Source organism: Eschrichtius robustus, chromosome 16 (genome assembly GCF_028021215.1).
Source record: "Eschrichtius robustus isolate mEscRob2 chromosome 16, mEscRob2.pri, whole genome shotgun sequence".
Lineage (NCBI taxonomy): Eukaryota > Metazoa > Chordata > Mammalia > Artiodactyla > Eschrichtiidae > Eschrichtius > Eschrichtius robustus.
The window spans coordinates 82,661,809-82,681,810 of NC_090839.1; the positions used below are offsets into that span (position 1 = coordinate 82,661,809).

Sequence of the window (20,002 nt, forward strand, 5' to 3'; positions counted from 1 at the left end):
CAAGTGGATGGAGCCAAATCAGTCTTTTAGGCTGGCCCTGGGCTCAGTCCCACGGCTCCAGGTCGGAGTCCCAGGGAAGGAGAATACAAAAGAAAACTGGAGGAATTCTGTATGCATTGTCCATTGCAGTGAAGCAAACCATGCCGCACTTGGCGGCTTCAAACAACAACAAACATTTATTCTACTCACGAATCCATGGTTTGGGCAAGGCTCAGTGGGGACAGCCCATCTCTGCTACAGTCGGCATTAGCTAGGGTGGCTGCCTAAGGCTGGACCGTTCACTTTTTAAGATGGCGCACTCACATGGCTGGAAGGTGGGCGCAAGCCATAGGCAGGGAACCTCAGTTCCTCTCCGAGTGGGCCTCTCCATGTGCTGTTTGGGCTTCGTCATAGCATGGTGGCTGGGTCCCCTGAGCAAGCATCCCAAGCAAACCAGTGGAAGCTACAACACTCTTTACAACCCATTGTGTCACTTCTGCCACAGTCACAAATCCATCCGTATCCGAGGAGAAGGAGCGTCAGAGTCACATTGTAGGAAGACCATGTGGGATGGGAGACATCGTTCCTTCCATTTTTGGGAGAATACAATCTGTGGCAAGCCCTTTCCCTAAGATATCTGCACAATACTGAGAGCTGACATGGCACATTTTGTAGCTGTGTGACCATGGAGAGCAAGCCTGGAGGGACAAGTGGGGAGAGGAAACTCCCTTTTAGGCTCAGAGGCCTGGGCTGTGGCGGAACCAACCTTCATCCTAGAGAGGTCCTCGGCCTTTCGAGGAGCCGGGGCCACAGCAAGGGGGAAGGAGACAGCAGAAAGCTTGAGAGCAGCCATCCCAGCTTGAAAGTCAATCATAGGAGGAGGAAAATGGCAATAAGAAGTGATGGAAGAATGTTAGTGAGCACTAGTGAGACCCCCCTAGGGCTCCTGGAAACTTTGAAATGCAAAGAGGTCCCATTAGAGCAGAAAGGAAATAAGCCAGAGGAATACTTTTGATTACCATTTTTATCCCCAGACTGGAGAAAGGTAATAGAAGAGACAATGTATATCAAGCATCCATCATATAGTTAGCACAAGGTAGGACCTCAGCCAATGCTCTTCTGAACTGTCTGATCTGTTCCCCACCCATAATGAGCCTTGATTATTCTATAGGGGAGGAGGGATAAGCTTAAGGTTCTCTTGGAGGGCCTACCACCCAGTGGGTCCTGTGGTTGATTGCCAGCAGATAACACCTATGCAGCTGATCCTAAGGTCCCCAAACCCCCTGTCAGGAGTGGGATCTGGCACTGCAGCATCAAGTGTCCAGGCCCATCCGAAGAGCTAGGGTGCTCCCTTCAGGGCCAGGACCATGGGGACCAAAACAGAGTCAGGGCCAAGAGCTAAGCTGGACCAGGCAAAGGATTTCCCCAGAGAGGATGAACACTGATCTAGTTTCCCATGGCTGCTGTCACAAATGACCACCAATTTGGTGGCTTAAAACAACAGAAATTTATTCTCGCACAGGTCTGGAAGGCAGAAATCCAAAATCTGTATTCCCGGGCAGAAATCAAGGTGTCATCAAGGCTGTGCTACCTCCAGAAGCTCCAGGGGAGAATCCTGGTGGCTGGATTCTGATGGTGGCCAGCATTCCTTGGCTTGCAGGCACATCACTCCAATCTCTGCCTCTGTGTTCACGTCACCTTCTCCAGTCTGTGTCGAATATCCCTCTGTCTCTCTCTTGTAAAGATGCTGTGATCACATTGGACCCACCTGGATAATCCAGGGTAAACTCCCATCTCAAAAGCCTTAATCACATCTGCAAAGACCCCTTTTCCATATAAGGTACCATTTACAGGTTCCAGGGGTTAGCACTAGGATATCTTTAAGGGCCATTATCAGCCACCACAAGTACAGACACAGGGTGAGTTTGGATGATGATCAGGAGGGAGGCTAAGGTCAGAGCAGGAGAAGCAGGGTGAGAGCTATGTGTACAGAGTGAGGGGAGGAGGGGACGTTGACAGGAATCCATCTGGGCCCTGAGTCCCAGGGAAGGAGACAAGAGCCGGTCAGAAAGCCAGCCCGAGATGAGGCCAACAGTGCAAGACCTGGCTGGTCCCCCAGGCCAGAGCAGGAAACAGAGGACAAATGCCAGAATCCTACTGTAAGGGGAGCGTGAGGTTGAGCTGGGGAAGGCCACTGGGGCAGGCGGGGAAAAAGGGTAAACCATTCATCTATAATGACCTCTGGGCAAATTAGAAAATACATCCCTTTCTCAGAATGCTTTACTTGCATCCTTGGAAAAGTATCATAACACACTGATATTGTAAGAGCGATCAACTTTACTGCTTTGTGGGGAGGGTATTGTAATCAACACACATCTAACGAGGCCCCTTAGACGTACCCAGGGCTTGCACCAAACGAGAGGCTGGAGGAGGCTTGGGCAAGGTCCAGCATGGGCTCTGACGCTGCCCATGGCTGAGTTCTTACAGCCATCCATCCATCATCTATTTGTCTGAGCGGGTGAGATCCACTGAAATGGTCAGGATGGGATGGGCAGATAAGCAGGAGGTGAAGGCCTTGAAGGCTGTTTTATTTGGTGCTGATGGTGTGATTCCAGGGCGGAGCCATGGATGTGAACGTTCCCCAGGACCAGCAGCAAGAACGACTTCCTCTGAGGTCTCAGGGCTCGACTTCATTACCCAATGACAACTGCCATTTATTGAGCATCTACCCAGTGCCAGACACTGCCCTCTTAGCCATATCCTCCCTAATCATTACCACAACCCTGCCATGCCAGTGTTATCATCCATCCCTATTCTACAGATGATGAAACCGAGGCTTCAAGAGAGTAAGTGACTGGCTTGGGGACACACAGGAAGAAAACTGCAAGACTGGGATTTACCCTGGGCTGCCTGGGGCTCCAGGCCACCTCCCAACAGGAGATGGGCAGCTCCAGGCTGAGAAGGCCATGATGACACACCAGGTGCACTGGGCCTCCTGAGCCTGGGTCCAGCCTTCTGTCTCCTCGGGCCTGACCAGCTCACTCTGTCTGGGAGTTGAACAGTAAATTAAAGGGCTTCATTATCTCATTTGAGGGTGGAATAAAATACTTTGGAAAGGCTGGTACATTAAGTGCAATCAAGTTCTGAAAGGTTCTCTGTCACTGGAAGGAACGTCCTCTGATAAATTGCTCTTTTCACAGAGATGTGGCTAATATCTCATGAGCAATCCCAGCAGTCTCCACTGCAGATGTTTCTGCATCTTCACAAAGGATATTAAAGAGACCAGATTCCTTCCCAAGAGAGCAAATCACCTTTGCAATGTGCAAAAAGATGTCCTGGATACAGCTCTCTCTCCTGTGACCTGCCGAGAAGGAACTCTGGGGCTACTTTGGATCTAGGGTCACTCGGGACCCTCAGGCCACCCCTACTTGCCAGTCACCACATGTGCATCCTGAGTCACTCCACAAGCCTTGAATGAACACCACCCCGGGGAAGGCCACACATCATCCCAGCCCTGCCCTCCCTGAACTTACAATCCAAATTAGGCTGTGTGTTAGTTCCACAGGACTCAGCTGTCATTTTCTCAACAACCTAATGATCAATGGCTCACCACTTTCCTGGGAAGCAGCCATCCAGACACTTGCATTTTAGTGATCACGAAATTGATGCACAATTTACCCCAAATCATACCTTCAGAATCTCAGACCTTGATGCTCTCCAGAATCAGTTCCCAGGACATTAAAGAGCTGCAGTGAGGCCTGCCTTAGGCACAGGTGAAATAACATCAGAAACGCTTCACACCCATCAGGCTCTTCCCATCGGTCAGGCCTGTACTCAGCACCTACACATACCACCCCAAGTCCTTAAAACAACCCAATTTACAGATGAGGAAACTGAGGTACTGGGGTGTGAATGGTAGGGGTGCGGAGGCCCCTCAGCCTCTATCTTCCAGCATGTCAACCTTTTGGTTCTTAGAGGCTATGCAGTCTGGTCCTCAGTCACAGATTATAACAAAAGGTGGGGGGGGTGGGGGGGAGAAGGAGGGAAGCAGGGAGTAAGGAAGAATGAAAGAAGGAAGAAAAGGAAAGGGAAGGGAAAGGAAAGGAGAAAGGAAGAAAGAGAAAGAAAGAAAGAAAGAAAGAAAGAAAGAAAGAAAGAAAGAAAGAAAGAAAGAAAGAAAGAAAGAAAGAAAGAAAGAAAGAAAGAAAGAAAGAAAGAAAGAAAGAAAGAAAGGAAGAAAGAAAGAAAGAAAGAGAAGAGAGAAGAAGAAAGGAAGGAAGGAGGGAAGGAAGGAAGGAAGGAAGGAAGGAAGGAAGGAAGGAAGGAAGGAAGGAAGGAAGGAAGAAAAAGAAAGGAAGGAAGGAAGAGAGAAAGAAAGAGAAAGAAAGAAAGATAGGAAGAAAGGAAGGAAGGAAGGGAAAGAAAGGAGAAAATACTGCTGAAAGGGCACAGGCTAAGGAATAGAAGGGGAGGAGGCAGAAGGACGGTATGAAAGGAAATAATCCAAGACAGAGAGAGAGAGAGAAGACAGACTCTGGTGCCTCTTGTCCTGCCCTAGCCCTGCCCAAGGATGTCACAAGAAAGGGGATGGGGCACTCAGTGTCATCACGGTGCCTGATGTTCACTCATTGACTCAACCAGTGGGCCTTCCTTTAGTAGCACTGTGTTCTCAGCCCTGGTGCAGGCCCTTGGGAGACCCAAGAAAAGCTGTGTCCTCAGGTCCTCTCCTCCTGACCTTCCCCCAGCTTCAGTCTCCCCATGTGTAAAATGAGCATATGAATCCCTACCTCTCCAGGGAATCAGATGCAATGAGGCACATGCAGGCACCAAGGAGAAGCCCTAGACACACCCATTTCCTTACTTTCTTCCTTCACTGCGGGGAGCCACAAGCCGGGAAGGAGTAGAATAGAAACCACGGAGGGGGCCTGCCCTTGAGGCCAGACTGCCAAAGAGCTGCCCATCCACGCATTAATTCATTAATTCATTCAACAAATATTTACTGAGCATCTACTGAGTGCCAGGAGCAGCGCTGGAGGCTTTCCCAAAGGCGTTCTTTCATTTAATCCCCACACATACATGCCCTATGAGAGAGGCACCATTATGCCCATTTTGCAGATGAGGAAACCAAAGCAAAGAAAGATGTAATTTGCACAGCACTGAATGGAATAGAGGCCAAATTCAGACTAGGCCTGGTTCTCCAGGATGCAGTGTTGGGTGGTTGGTTGGTTGGTTGATTGGTTTCCCATACCGCACACTCTCTCCCTTGGTGGGGCTGAGTGACACCTAGTGTCTAAGTGTGGATTTGCAGCACAGAGCTGGGACCTGGTCTCTGGGGGCTCCTGGCAAGGCTGGGCAGGCCTGGGAGCACCAAGGAAGGAAGAGCCTCTGCCTGAGACCAGGATGATGGCTGATGGCGATTAAGCTGTGACAGTTTACAGTAATTCAGGCCACTGCACTTTGGGGACCAGTAATCCTTTCCTGTGGGAGTGCAGGCGAGCGTGTGGGAGGGGCCATCTCTAGCAAAGAATCTGAGAAATCGCTTCTTCCTGTAGTCCTGTGGAAAAGTGTGGGAAAGGGAGGTGGTTGGGGCCTGGGGTCCCTCAGAATAGGCCAACAGGGCATCCATTTCATCGGGCTCCTCCCCGGCTCAGAACTTTCAGTGACTCCCCACGGCCCTCAGTGTTGTTTGTCAAACCCAGGGAAAGATATTTGAGGTCAGCTCACCTAAGGACTAGAGAAGGATCCAGAAAGAATCAGAGCCCCAGAAAAAGATGCCCCTTAGTTCTCCTGGCCGTCTCCTCCCTCTCTTCTTTTTCCATTCCTATGCCATCTGAGCAGCCCATGCTGGTAAAACCCACACTAGGCCTTAGCCAGGCAGAGCAAGAAGTCCTGCCGGTTCTTGGGCATTGTTTTCTTAGGTCCAGAGACCCCAGACTTAAGAAGAAAGGGGTTGCTGGCATCTACATTCCCACACACCACCCCACCACAGCAGAGTGATTGAGGTCTGGAGAGCTGATGAAGAACAGAGACCCAGGCTCCTCAAAGCAGGACAGGGCCTGGGCCTCAGCATCTTTACCAAGTGCCCCTGTGATTCTGACACCAGCCACAGTTTAAGAACCACTGCTCTAGAGCAGAGCTGCCTAATAAAAATATAATGCAAGCTATACGTGACTTTGAATTTTAAAAAGTAAAGAAGAAATAGATGGAATTAATTTTAATAATATATTCTATTTAACCCAATATCCAAAATACTATCATTTCAACATGTAATCAATATAAGAAATTTTTAATGAGATATTTTACTTTTTTTTTTTCATACCAAGTCTTTGAAAGCCAGAATATATTTGACATTTATGGCATATCTCCATTCAGATGCTTAATTCTCATCCACAACACTTGATCTGTATTTGGATTTCATAGATTTCCATAACCAAGTTGTTTCAAAGTAGTGTCACCAACTCATCCCTGTTTACCCAAGTCCTGGTTTTAAAACTCACAGTTCCACATCCTGAAAGCTCAGTCCCAGGAAAACCAGGACAGTTGGCAGTTATTTCCAAACATACTTGAATGCTTTCCAATAACTGAATTGAGTATCAGTTTTTAATTTTAAATTAACTAAAATGAAGTAAAATTAAAGTTTATGTTTCTCATGGCATTAGCTCCATTTCAAATGCTCAATAGCCATGTTTGGCCAATGACTACCATATTGGAGAGGGTGGGTCTAGGAGGCAGGAAGCCTCCTTCCCTTCACATTAAGACCATCTATGGAGGATCTGAGCTTGGTTTTCTTAAGAGAGCCATGGTCGCTGAAAGAGTTACAGGTGGTAGGGCCACAGCATAGAACAGCTACCTTGGCAACACGAGGAGGATGGAATGGACATTAGGAGGCCACTGTAACAATCTAGGACGTGGGAACATGATGGTCAAGGTGAAGAGACAGGCTGGGTTACAGAGGTGTGCAGTAAACAAAATCATTAAGACTTGGTGACTGATTAGATGGGGGAGCGGGGAAGCAAGAGGTATCAATTATCCTGACCAGGATAATTCCCTGGTCAGCTCTCCCCTGTCCCCCACCCCCTCATCACCACCACCGACCAGGATGATTCTAGAATATTCCAATAATCTATTGCTATTTAAATGCAGTGGTTTAGAACAACAATAACTATTTTATTATTATCTCTCATGAGAGGCTGATTGGGCTCAGCTGAGCGGTTCTTGCTCAGGATCTCTCATTTGTGTCAGGTGAAGGTTTCTTCCCAGGTCTGGTGGTGATGCTGGCTGTCAGCTGAAACCTCAGCTGGGGCTGCTGGCTGGAATACTGCTATGGGCCAAACTGTGCCCACCACTCCTCAAAATTCATATGTTGAAGTCCTAACCCCCACTACCTCAGAATATGATTGTATTTGGCAATAGGGTCTTTAAAGAGGTAATTAAGTTAAAATGAGGTCATTAGGGTGGGCTCTAATCATTATTACTGGTGTCCTCATAAGAGGAGGAGATTAGGACACAGATACACACACAGAAAGAAGACCACGTGAGGACACAGGGAGAAGGTGGCCATCTACAAGCCAAGGAGAAGGGTTTCAGAAGGAACCAACCCTGCCAACACCTGGATCTCGAACTTCTAGCCCCCGGAATTGTGAGACAGTAAGTTTCTGTTGTTTAATTCCCCAGTCTGTGTTACTTTGTTATGCAGCCCTAACAAACCAAAACAAATTTCCACTTGTGATCTGTCCACGTGGCCCATGCTTCCTCACAGCATGACAGAGGCGTTCAGAGAGTGAATGTCCCAAGAGGACCAGATGGAAACAGGATCAGCAGCTATGACCGAGTTTCAGAAGTCACAGGTGTTGTTTCCTCTGTGGTCACAGGCCTGCTCAGATTCAAGAGGAGGGAACATTGACCCACCTCTTAATGGGTTGATGATCAATGTCACGTTGCCAGGAGAGCACGCAGAATAAAAAATCTTGTTGCGACCATCTTGGAAATCACAACATGCCATATCAGGCTGGTAACTTTAGGGACTGGCGATGATGTCATCAACCAAGACAGAAACTACAGGAGGAAGAGGAAAAGGGCTGGGGTGCGTTAGATGATGAGGTAAGGTGTGAACAGGTTAGGCTGGTTAAGCCTGTGAACCTTTAGGTGAATGTCACCAACGACTAGGAAGTTAGATATGTGAGTCAGGGCCTCCGGAACATGTTCTGAGCTAGAACTGTCAATTTGCGGGCCCTCAAAATATTAGAAGCCAGAGACTGAGTCCACCCACAGAGTGAGAGAAGATGAGGGTTGAGGGAATGTATCAGCTAGGTATTTCTGCATCACAAACGATTCCAAATCTTAGTGGCTAAAAACAACTGCAGTTGACCCTTGAGCAAGGAGGGGATTAGGAATGATGACCCTCCTTGCAGTTGAAAATCTGTTTATAATTTATAGATGGCCCTCCATATACGTGGCTCCTCCATATCCACGGCTCCACAACCACAGATGCAACCAATCGTGGATCTTGCAGCACTCCATTATCCACTATCAAAAAAAAACGGTGTATAAGTGGACCCGAGGAGTTTAAACCCACGTTGTTCAAGGGTCAGCTGTATTTATTATTCTTCTATAGGTTGGTTGGGTAGCTCCTCTTCTGGTTTCACCTGGCTCATTCATGGGGCTGCATTCATCTGGACAGTGAGCTAGAAGGTCCAAGACTCACACGTCTGGTTGACGCCAGCTGTCGGCAGGGGACAGGGCTCAGCTGGAACAGCTGGAACACTTGGGCCTCTCTTTCCATGTTAACTTTCACTTGGGCTTCTTTACAGCATAGTGGCCTCAGGGGAGCATCCAAGTGGGCAAGTCTCAATGCGCAGGACTTACCAAGTACATGTGCTACCAAGGTAAGACTTCATTGGCCAAAGAAATTCACACGGCCAAACCCAAAGTCAGTGTGGGATGGCTTACCAGGAGGCATGATTCACTGGCAGCCACTGCTGTAAAAATACACTATAGGCAGGAACACCAGGTGGGCCTCTGCTCATTTTAGGGTTGGGCGGAGGAGAAACCAAAGAGGGAAAACCAGAAGAACCAGGATAGGACCAGAAGAGTACAATGCTAAGGAATCAAGAGAGGAGTGAAATCCATGAGAACATGCCACGCCAGTACTTGCATGACCTTGAGAGTGAATGTCTCACCCTAGCCCCAGCCTGAAACCATCCTCTGGATTTGGCAACCTAGAGGTCAGTTTGCTCAACATCCCAACATTCATTTCAGGTGTCAGTGTCACAGAAATCTTAAGCACCAAATATAGCTCAGTGAAAGCAATTCTATAAATCCAACCAACATGGTCTAAATTTGCAAACTTTACAATAGTCTGGCTTGATTAACTAGAAGGCCCAGTGTTTTCAAATGTTTTTGACCAAGACGCACAAAAAGAAATACCTTTGCATAAAGATCCAGTGCATGCACGCACAGAGACGCACACACATGCCTGCGTGCCCACACGTACATGTGTGGCCAAAACGAAAGTTTCCTGGAACACAGAAAAGATAATAGTAACCTACCCATACTATGTGCAAAGCTCTGTGTAATTTTCTATTCAGTATTATTTATTTTTTAATGCTAGTCATGCCCTGCTAAATTGATTTCACCACCCACTCATGGGTCATGGCTTGCAGATTAAAAACTACTGACTTAGGCCATCCAAAGCAGAAGTCAGAAAACTGACCAAATCCTGCCTTTAGCCTTGTTTGTTTGGTTTCACCTGTTGGTTTTTTGGTTTTGGGGTCTTGTTTTAATAAATTTTATGCCTTCAGGTTGGCCACCCTTCTCCTGTACCATTTCCAACTGTCTGATACCCAGCTGCTTCACACATCTTCACACTTGCCTGGCCCCTGAATGCATTTCTTTTTGGGCCTTCTAGGCCTCTAGATGCTAAAGGAATAGATGTATGCATTTATGCATTCCATGAATACTGAATGCATGTCTCTCACCTGCCAGCCACATTTCAGGCACTGGGAATACAGCAGAGAACAGACAAAAACCACTGCCTTCATGGAGCTGAGATGCTAGAAGAGGGAGACAGACAAGCAAAACAAAAAAGAATATTCTTTATTAGATGGTGATAAATTCTTTCGTGAAAGTAAACCGGGAAGGGGGTCAAAACGCTTTAAGAGCCACCAGATTGCAGGCTTCAAGGCCCTTTGTGGAAATGCGGTAGCCTGATGTGTCCCTACCTCACAGAGGTGGGCTGAGAGAGGAATGTGAGAGGGCATGACCAGAATCTTCCTCCAAGAGAGTTCTCAGACGGGCCCAGCAGGTAAACCTGACCCATCACGTCCCCAAATTACTCTGCCAACGAGCAGAGCACCAGTAACTTTAACCTAGAAAATTTCAAAATTCCAGTCAGCCATTAAGGGGGAGCCGTTGCGGGACGTAGTCACGGGCACACCGGCTCGGGGGTGGGAAGCCCTTCGGGTGTATTTCGGACTTTTCCCTAATTCTCAGTCCCCATCACCCTCTCTCCCGCCGGATAAACGGCCACCTCATTAGCTCTGCACACATGACCATCTCGACCGGACTCCTGGTGACTGCGCCTGCCTTATCTCTTGCCTCTCCTCCCTCACATTTTCCGCTCCAACAAAGCCAAACACAGCACCGTGGGGGCTTTCACGCTTCTGTGCCTTTGGACACGCTGTTCCTTCTGCCTGGAAGACTGCTGGCCTCCAACCCCGCGCGTCCCCTCCCCCTCCTCAGCGAGCTCCCGTTCATCCCTCAGAACCCAGCCTGGATGTCCCCTCCTCCAGGAAACCCCCCAAGGCCCCATCTCTGTCCCCCGCACCCCTCTCTGTTTTGCTTCTCTGCACTGTAATTACCGGTTTCTCCAAATCTCTCCCCTCCCAGACTCAGGTCTCCTCCAGCGCGCGAGTTCTGTGGGCGACTCGCTTTGCGCCCAAAAGCGCCTAGTCCCGAGCTCTGAGGGACAGAGCTTGCACTCAGGCTCAGGCTGGCTCGAAAGGCCCCCGTTTCTGCCCTCCGCCTCCCTGTGGGCCTGCGGGGACCCGCGCTCCAGCATTTTCCCCAAGCGCATCGGGCGGGCCCCTAGGGCGGCCGCCCAGCCCCTGACATCAGCGGTCGCCGGCGCCCGGGGCGCGCGACTACAAGTCCCGGCACGCCCCGCGGCGGCCGCGCATGCCCAGCGGGCCGGCGTTTGAGTGGCAAGTTGTTTGTTACAGCGAACACCAGCTGCTCTCCGCGCCGGGCGCCGCGCGCTGCTGCTCCGCCAGCGCTGCCGCCCTCGCCCGCCGCCCGCGGCCCCTTGCGGCTTGGCGGGCCTCCCCTTTGTCCGCCCCGGCCCGCCCGGGGCCGAGCTCCCGGTCACCGGGCCGGCTGCCCGCGGCGCTTGGTGCCGGCTGGGCGTGCAGGGGGCGGGGGCCGCGGCTCGCCCCCCGCGGATGAGCTGCCGCGGAGCGCGGGCGGACGATGGAACTCCACATACTGGAGCACCGGCTGCAAGTTGCCAGCGTCGCCAAGGAGAGTATCCCGCTCTTCACCTACGGCCTGATCAAACTTGCCTTCTTGTCCTCCAAGACCAGGTGAGCGCGCGGGGACGCGGCGCCGGCCGGGGAGAGACAAAGAGGCGCACCCGGGCGGCTGTCCTCGCCGCCGCGACTCGGAAAACAACTTCGAGCCCCGGGGAGCGCCCCCGCCCCGCCCCCGCCGCATCGCTCGTCTTGTGTTTGACAAAGCCACCCAAAATGCCCTCCAACAGGGTCCTTCCCCCCCGACCCTCCCTACAAGATGCACCCCTGCCGCTGTCTCCCCCACCCTAGCCCCCTCCCATCCTCTCCCCGAGATCCAGAGGGCTGGGGAGGCAGCTGTGACGAAGCCGCTAATGAATGAATGAACGAACGAATGAATGAATGAAAAACAGGTGTGGAGACGCGGCAGTGTAAAAAACAAACTAACGCCCCCCCATCCCCCAATCCCTCTGTTGGGCCGGCCCCCGTCGCCTGGGCGGGGGAAGGGATTCTGCTGAGCGCGGCTACCCAGAGCAGAAAATCATAAAATCATTAGTGGGTGTTTATCTCAAGGTGCCTACGAGGATTGCGGACGGCGCGGGCGGCTGGGGGAGGGCAGAGGAGGGGGCTGCGGGTGAGGGTCGCTGTGGTTCTTTCTCCTCTGGGTCCGGGAAGGTTTGGGGGGGGGGCGGGGGGGCGGTTGCCGAACCGTGGAAGAGGGAGGAGCAGGCGTGTTTATGGCTCTGCCTTGAGGCTGGGCTTGGATGCTGCAGGAGGAAAAATAGTTGAAGGCCTTGGGAGGTTGAAAAAAAAAAAAAAAACAAGTTGGATTTTTCCCACTGCCGGTCAGGGTCTGACTTTTGTGAGCCCCGGTGGGTGCTTGGATTAGGGTGGTGTTTTTTTAAGGAGCCCTAGCCCAGTGGAGTGTGAGTGCAAGCTAGCCGCTGTAACTTAAATCCCTTGTTTGTCCACCATTGTGACTGTTGAAAGAGATGAAGTTGTTGCTGGCTGGGTTTTCCGGGCGTTGAGGCAGAGGTAGTTCTCCTTCTCTGCAAAATGAATGAATAAATTACAGGTCAAGGTTAATGTTAAAATGCCGGGCCCCTAGGCTACCCCCCCGCTTGGGTGCTGAGTTCAGGAGAGCTCCCGGGATGTGGGGAAATAATTCAGTCCGAGCCTCTTATCTGCCTGTTAAAGTTCTTCCCTGGAAATCTCACTTCGATGTGTGTGTGTGAGCGGGCAGCTCAGTCCCGCCATTGTTTGCGAGATGGAATGAGAGCCAGTGGCATCTTGTTTACTTTCTTCTCTGGCTGCTTGCTGGGGTCTGGAGGGTTGGAATCCGCACCTTCTCTGGGCCCTGGCTCCTTTGCTTGCAAAGGTAATTATTAAACAGGTCATTTGAAAACAAAAGCCAACAGCTCGGATTCTGAGCTTTCCCCGCCCCCCCCCCCCCCGCCCTGTCCTCGCCCCCCACCCCAGCCCCGTCTGGTTGTTGACACCCACCCATTCTGCATCTACCTGCACTCTGCTCCCCACCCCCTAGGCTTTCTTGAGATTCCAAGGCTGGAGTTAAGAGAAAATGGCCTTGTTTTTCCAACCCTTGGCCGTCAGCCCCAGGCAGCCCCCTGGCTGATTTCTCGGCTACCATTCAAACCACCGGGATGATGACTCAGGCTGCTGCTGTGCGGGGCCTATGTGCTGGGAGGAGGGGGCATTTGGGGGCTTCTTAGAAAGGCAGCAGAGGGCCACTCCCTCTGCCCCTTTCCCTTTACGGAGGGATTGGCTCTCTTCCAGCCCCCAGCCCAGGGTCCAGTTTGGAGGACTCATAGATAGGCCTGTCCTGGGGGTAAGCCCCTGCTGACCTGTCTGACCACAGAAACCGCACCCCTCAGTGGGTCCCGCTTCTCCCACTCTTGCAAGAGGCAGCTGGTCTGAGGCCCAGGTGACCAGTCCAGTCTCAAGATGACTCAGAGGTCAAAGGTCATCTCCATGTGTGCAGGGTCTGGCCCTAGAAGGTGCTGAGCACATTTGTCAAATGGCCAAAGGCCTGCCTCCCCAGCACTCTGGGCCAGGACACTGGCTTCAGGTTGTAACTAGCCCCCTCACTGCCTGTGTGACCATGGCAAGGTCCCTTTCCTTCTCTGGCTCTGACTTTGTCCATCTGTAATGAAGACAGCACCACTTGGCCCCCTAGGTTTCACAGAGCTGTTGTGTGTGTGTAGCATGGAATGATTGTGGGAATTGGCTTTTCTGCAAGTATAAGGGGTAGCGGGGTGTGGATATATTATTTAAGCAATTTTCAATGATCAGTCATCCAGGTAGAACTTTTGGTCCTTTTTTTGATTCTTCCATCAGTACCTGCCCTCAAGTGGTGGCCCATAGCCCTGTCATTTTTGTCACTGTGCCTTGTTTACAAGTTTTCAGTCACTCCCTGTAAGGGTGAATCCTCGGCATGGCATTTGAGACCCTTTGGGATCTGAAGCCAGAATTCTCATCTTTAGTCACTCTCTGGCAAATACTGTGTGACCCACAATTTACTTCCCTTCACACCTCCCTGCTTTAGTTCTCTCTCTCTCTCTCTCCCTGGGACCTCCTCCTCCCACCCCCCAGCAGTAAATTACTATTCAACCCTCAAGATCTAGTGCTATCACCCAAAACTTTCATGAACCCCTCTTCCCTCCACCCCCAGCAGACTTAGTCACTTCCTCCCTCTCATGTCTACCTGGGTGGAGGCTTGGGGAGGGATGTGGCATCAGTAGATGCCCACTCCGTGTGCGGGTGCAGCTAGGTTCAAGAGATGCTGAGATACCCTGCCTCCTCCTCTTTGAAGCCCAGAGCCTGGTGGGAAAGGAAGAAGAGGCGATCACAATACAGCAGGGAAGGGAGTACCTAGGGGCTAGCAGAAGGATCTGGGGGACTGCCTGAGGGAGCCTGGGAGGCTTCCTGCAGGAGGTGGCACTGTATCTTAGGGCTTTAAAATAGGAATTAGCCAGATCCTGGTTCAGTATCCTGCATATGCCACGGTACAACTCTGTGAATTAGGTGGAATGAAGGAATCTGCAATGAAGGAATCTGAGGCTCAAATGTTAAGTGACTCATTCAAGGTCATGCTGTAAGTGGTAGAGCCCAGATTTGAATCAGCATTTTTCTGGCTCAAGCTTAGAGATTTGCTATTACAGGTTCAATGACACCCATATTCAACAGTTATGTCCAGCCCTTGTATTTGCAGCGTACTGTTCTAAAGCTTTAGGAGCACGGGATGGAACCTGTAGATCTTTCTGCATCCCTTCCGCCCTGCCTCTGTGGGCCTTATCTTCTGCCAGGAATGCGTGTCCCTCATCACTTCCCATCTAGACTTTCTACTTCCTCCCCTTAACCTTTCATCACTTCTGAACTTTTTTCCGTAACAGTATATCGTTTGCTTGTCTTATTCTCCCACCACCTAGATTATAAACCTTACTTTCAGGAAGCTTTTTGTGCATCTTTTTATCTTTTCCTCCTCCCCCCCACCCCACTTCCAGTACCAGAGATAATAGAGCTGCCACTGATTTTACCATCTGTTCCAAAGAGATGAAGACACTGGGTTTGGAGAAGTAAAGTGGCCTGCTCAAGGTCACACAGCTGGGAAGAAACAGGATTGGGATTTGAACCAGGTCCTTTCTCTGCTGTGCTTAGCACACTGCTTTGTAGGCACTTAGTAACTGCCTATCTGATGGATGTCTGACTCGTGCAGAGTGACCCAGATTCCAGCCAGAGTCTTTTCTGAGTGCCTTGGGGGCTGGAAGAGGCTCGGCAGGCTGAATCACACCTGGAGAAACAAGGCCCAGTGCCCCTGCCCCAACTCTTGGGGTAGCATCTGAGTGTGGCTGGAATAGGGGGCAGAAGGCAGGCTGAGTGCACTTATTCTAGGCACAAAGCTGGAGGCGGAGATCCTGGCTGAGCAAAATCAAGGCTACCACAGAGCTTCGCCCTGTGATAGCCTGAGGTTCTGTAGCCTGGCCAAGGGCCCGCCGCAGCCCACCCCACCATTCCAGTCTCATCTCACATGGCTCCCAGCCACAAAGATTATTTGCGTGCATACACACACGCTATAGTGTCTCTAGCCTCAGGCCTTTGTCTGTCTGCCTGGAATGTTGCTCTTTGCCCTACCCCCCTTGTCCACCTGCTCCTTCTTTTAGATTCCATTTTAGCCTCACCTCCTCCAGGAAGTCTTCCCTGAGAGCACAGCTGAGCTCAGATCCTTCCTCTGGTATGATGGGCTTAATCTCAAAAAGATGTAATGTGACCAACCATGGAATATCAGCAGGCTCCTTTGGGCTGCAAATAACCTGGCCCAAACAATAAGAAGTATGAACTTTGCGCGATGAGGTCATGAATCCGGCTGTTTGAGGGTTGGTAACTTAAAGGCTTGGTGATGTCATCAAGGGCCCGGTCTTTCTCTTTGGCTCTGTGGAATGGCTGAGGCAGCTCCAGGCATTATGGGCAGTCACAGGACGGGGTGGCGAGGACTCAGGGAAGCGAAAGGGCTGTTGCCTCCCAGGGTCTATGAGAAAACCTTTCTGGGAACACACCCCCTCATACGCAGACTCTCATCTCATTGGTCAGAACTAGGCACATGAGCATGCCTCCACCAGTCACAGTTACAGGAAATGAGACTATCGTGAACTAATCAGGATCCACCGCTGCAGCTGGGGCCGGCTGCCTGGAAGTTTGTGGCCACTGGGAGGTGGGGCTCCTTGGGGACCCCAATTTGCTGTCTGCAACCCCGGAAGGGAAAACTGGGAATAATCAATAAGTGTACGGTTAAAAACAACAATGACAACAATAATAGCTGACACTTGTAAAGCATTTACTACATTCCAGGCACTGTTCCAAGCACCATATATCTGTTAGTTCATTTAATCCTCACAGCAACCCTCTAAAGTTGGAGCTGGATTGTCCCCATTTTTCAGATGAGGAAACTGAGGACCTTGAGTGCCCAAGGACACACAAAAGTAGCAGAGCTGGGATTTGAACCCAGGAAGTGGGGTCGCAGAACCTGTCCTGAGACCACTCAGCCAGGTCTAAAATCACACCGGTTTGGACATCCACTCCCCAGGGGCCACTGAGAGTCCATGGCAATGAAGCGGGGGCAGGGGCAAGATCATTATCCTGAAATGCAAGTTCAGGTGACAGGAAGCTGCAGCACCCTCTTTTTTTGCCTGTGAAATGCTTGTATCCAGAAAGTCCATCTCATTTGATTGGCAAGAAAAAGCACCGAAGTGATATGCAGTAAGCACGTGCTCACAGAAACCCACACTGCCCACTTGGGTCGGACCCGCAGTCTGAAAGTCTCGGGTAGAGGCATTTACAGGAGAAAAGCTCAAAGTTGCAAAAAGTCCATTCAGAGTCCACTGTTTTCTTGAGTGCATGGGGCTGAAGCCACTGTTTGATTGCATTAGAGAAAGACAGGCTGGCAGGGGAGTTAGGGCCTGGGACCCGGCACCTGGGGTGGAATCCCAGCACCCCTACATCCTGGCGGTGTGACCTTGGGCAAGATGCTTGACCTCTCTGTGTGCTCAGTTTCTAAAACGGGTAGTGATCATGTCCACTGCCTAGGTTGTTGTGAGGACTTAGACAAACCATGACAAGCACTTCAAATAGAGCCTGGTCCACTGTAAACCCCAGTAAGCATTAGCTGAGAGAGAATATGCCCTTTAAGCTGGTCAGGGACAGTCGGCAGAGGCAGAGTTTGAAAAGCCCAGGGTTAGGAGATTTTTTTAAGGCTTCTTAATGCGCATACAATCACATTCTGATTTAGGAAGTGGAGATTCTGTCACTGCCCTCCAGGTACCTCGCCAAGGACGCCAGGCATTTAGGGCTCTGAAAGGGGCAGCCAAAATGCTGTAGCATCCCACAGCTGCAAGCAAGTAAGGCTTCCTAGAAGAGGTGGCACTGTGAGCTGAGTCTGGGTGGAATAGGGAAATGTCAGGAGGTAGAGGTGCTGGGGATGAAAGAAGACAGGCCGGGCAGGGAGCAGGAGGGGGTGGGCACAGATGGAGGAGGTGGGGAGAGCACAGGGTGAGCCCCAGAGCCAATTCCCACGCCCGCCTGGGGTATCCATGACCTGTTGCTGCCCCAGAGAAAGGGGCTGGCTCAGCCCCAGCTCCCAAGCACCAGGTATGGAAAGCACAGAGTTGTCCTTGGCCTGCCCCACATCCAACTGCTTAGCGAGGTCGCCCCCCTCACCCGAGCCCCCTGCTTCTGCCGGCGCCAGTCCTCCTCATCTCCCCCCTGAATTATCCAAACAGCTTTGCCACCAGTGCCATCTGCCTCCAGGACAATGCAAATGGTTAGCACAGCCAGAGCCCTCTGGGCAGGAGGAACCACAGGAGCAAAGGCCTGGAGGCTGGAAAGAGAAAGGTGTGTGCAGAGTGTAGGCTGGGACTTGTGGCCCGTGTGACCACAGCTTGGGGTTGGTGCAAATTGGTATGTTTTGTTCATGCAGAAACCCTGCAACGTGCACCTGCTGTGTGCAGGGCCCAGTGGAAGACACAAAAGGAGCTTTGGTCCAGTGGGAAGAAAAGGTGTGTTCTCTGCCAAAGGTAGAGGGTGAGAGGCCCAAAGACCCAGAAGGAGGGGACCCCTGGTACTGCGGGAGCTGCGTGGAGGCCCTGTGGCCTCACCAGAGGTGCTGCTGGGGTAGATGTCATGGTTCACTCTGAATCTCTGACTGTATCTCTGCCTTGCTCAAAACCGTTCTCAGGCTGCCCCCTGATCCTTATCTGACATTGTGAATATTCTTTGGTCTGACTTCTGTCCTCTCTGGCTTTGCCCCATCTCTCCACCACACATGCCCTAGTTTTAGAGTAACTGTGGTAGTTTTTAAATACCCCAAATTCTTTGACACTGTTCCCTTCAAAAGCTAGACCTCCCTTGCCTTTAAGTGTGGGGTCTGGATTAGTGACTTTCTTCTAATGAGCAGAAGAGAACAGAAGCAATACTGCGAGGCTTCTGGGGCTAGGGCTTAAAAAGATAGCTTCTGCCTGGCACTGCTTTGCTCTGTCTCTCTCTTGCTCTGTGGGAAGCCAGCTGCCATGTTGTAAGGACACTCAAGCATCCCTGTGGAGAGGCCCACAGTGGAGTGGAACTGAGGCCTCCCACCAACAGCCAGCCTGTGAGTGGGTCACCTTGACCACAGATCCTCCTGCCCCAGGCAAGCCTTCCAATGACCGCAGCCCCAGCTAGCACCTGGGCTGCAACCTCATAAGAAACCCTCTGCCAGAAGTGCCCAGGTGTGCCATGCCCACATTCCTAGCCCATAGGAGCTGTGAGAGATACACAAGTTTGTTGTTTCAAGCGACTAGGTTTTCAGGTAATTTGTTATGCAATGGATAACTGATACGGTGACTATGTAATTTATCATCCAAATGGGGACACTTCTGAGAATAACAGGGAGCACTAAAAATAATTACCCTGGACAACAGGGCAAACCAGAATGTGTGATCGCCCTAGCCAGCTTTCATCCAGCCAGATAGCTCTTGAAGCCACCCTGGGGCTGGGTAAGTGGCTTTCTGGGATCACCTGTGCCTCAGGGTATAGGGTGGGAGAGCTGGTCCCCCTCTGTCCTCACGCCAGGTGCATGTCCAGGCCTCCTCAGGACCAGTGCTCCACTGCACTAACTCATCTTCTGTTGCAAAGGACTGAGCTTGCGCTTGCTGGCAAATGTTTTTCTTATAACAGACCTCCGGTCTGAGGAACCAGGCCTGAATAAACCAGCCTAGTCCCACCGGTGCTGGAGCAGTCAGATTCTGGTTGTCCAAGAGCCAGTGCTGCACCTTGGCACAAGCTGACAGGCCTACCAGCATCACCCCCAGCTGCCATTTCCCCCAAACCTTTAGCCACTCAGTTTGTGGTGAGTGTGTTAAATTACACCTTCTAAGGGGAAGCTCACCTCTGGATACCTTATACTCTTCCTTGCCTTAATTATAATATATTGGACGCACTCTGACCTCTGAGATCTAGGCTTACAAGCTTGGAGTCTTATCTGCCCACCCATGTTCATGGCAGCATCATTCACAATAGCCAAAAGGTGGGAGCAACCCAAGTGCCCACAGACAAACGCACGGATAAGCAAAATGTGGTCTGTACATGTAATAAAGTATCATCCAGCCTTAAAAAGGAAGGAAATTGTGACACATGCTACAACATGGATGAGCCTTGAGGACATTATGCTAAGTGAAATAAGCCAGTCACGGAAAGACAAATAGTGTTTGATTCCACTTACATGAGGTACCTAGAGAAGTCAATTCATAGAGACAGAAAGTCGAGTGGTGGTTGCCAGGGGCTGGTGAGGGGGGGTGAGTGGGGACTTGTTATTCAGTGAGTATAGAGTTTCAGTTTTGCAAGATGAAGAGTCCTGGAGATCAGTTACAAAACAATACGAATGCACTTACTACTGAAAAGTAAACTTTAAAATGATCAAGATGATAAGTTTGATAGCATGTATGTTTTACAGAAATTTGGGGGACAAAAGAAAA

General features: G+C 50.8%; 1 protein-coding gene and 1 long non-coding RNA gene across 3 annotated transcripts in view; one reads left to right on the forward strand and one right to left on the reverse strand.

Annotated features, from left to right (window-relative positions):
* The window catches only part of LOC137750000 (uncharacterized), a 308,698-nt gene extending 297,686 nt beyond the window's left edge, over window positions 1-11,012 (reverse strand). The window contains exons 1-3 of one of the 2 annotated variants that reach the window (XR_011070344.1): window positions 10,839-11,012; window positions 9,957-10,031; window positions 9,364-9,496 (exon numbers count right to left, since the gene is read on the reverse strand). This is a non-coding gene — a long non-coding RNA (uncharacterized lncRNA). Of the gene's footprint in view, window positions 1-9,363; window positions 9,497-9,956; window positions 10,032-10,838 lie in introns of those variants that run through there. The other variant, XR_011070343.1, reaches the window with a different exon arrangement.
* Window positions 11,013-11,335: 323 nt separating this feature from the next.
* CASTOR2 (cytosolic arginine sensor for mTORC1 subunit 2) overlaps window positions 11,336-20,002 on the forward strand; it is a 59,616-nt gene continuing 50,949 nt past the window's right edge. The window contains exon 1 of the mRNA XM_068565794.1: window positions 11,336-11,558. Within this exon, the coding sequence (XP_068421895.1) occupies window positions 11,446-11,558 (113 nt within the window). The 5' untranslated portion in view covers window positions 11,336-11,445. The remainder of the gene's footprint in view (window positions 11,559-20,002) is intronic.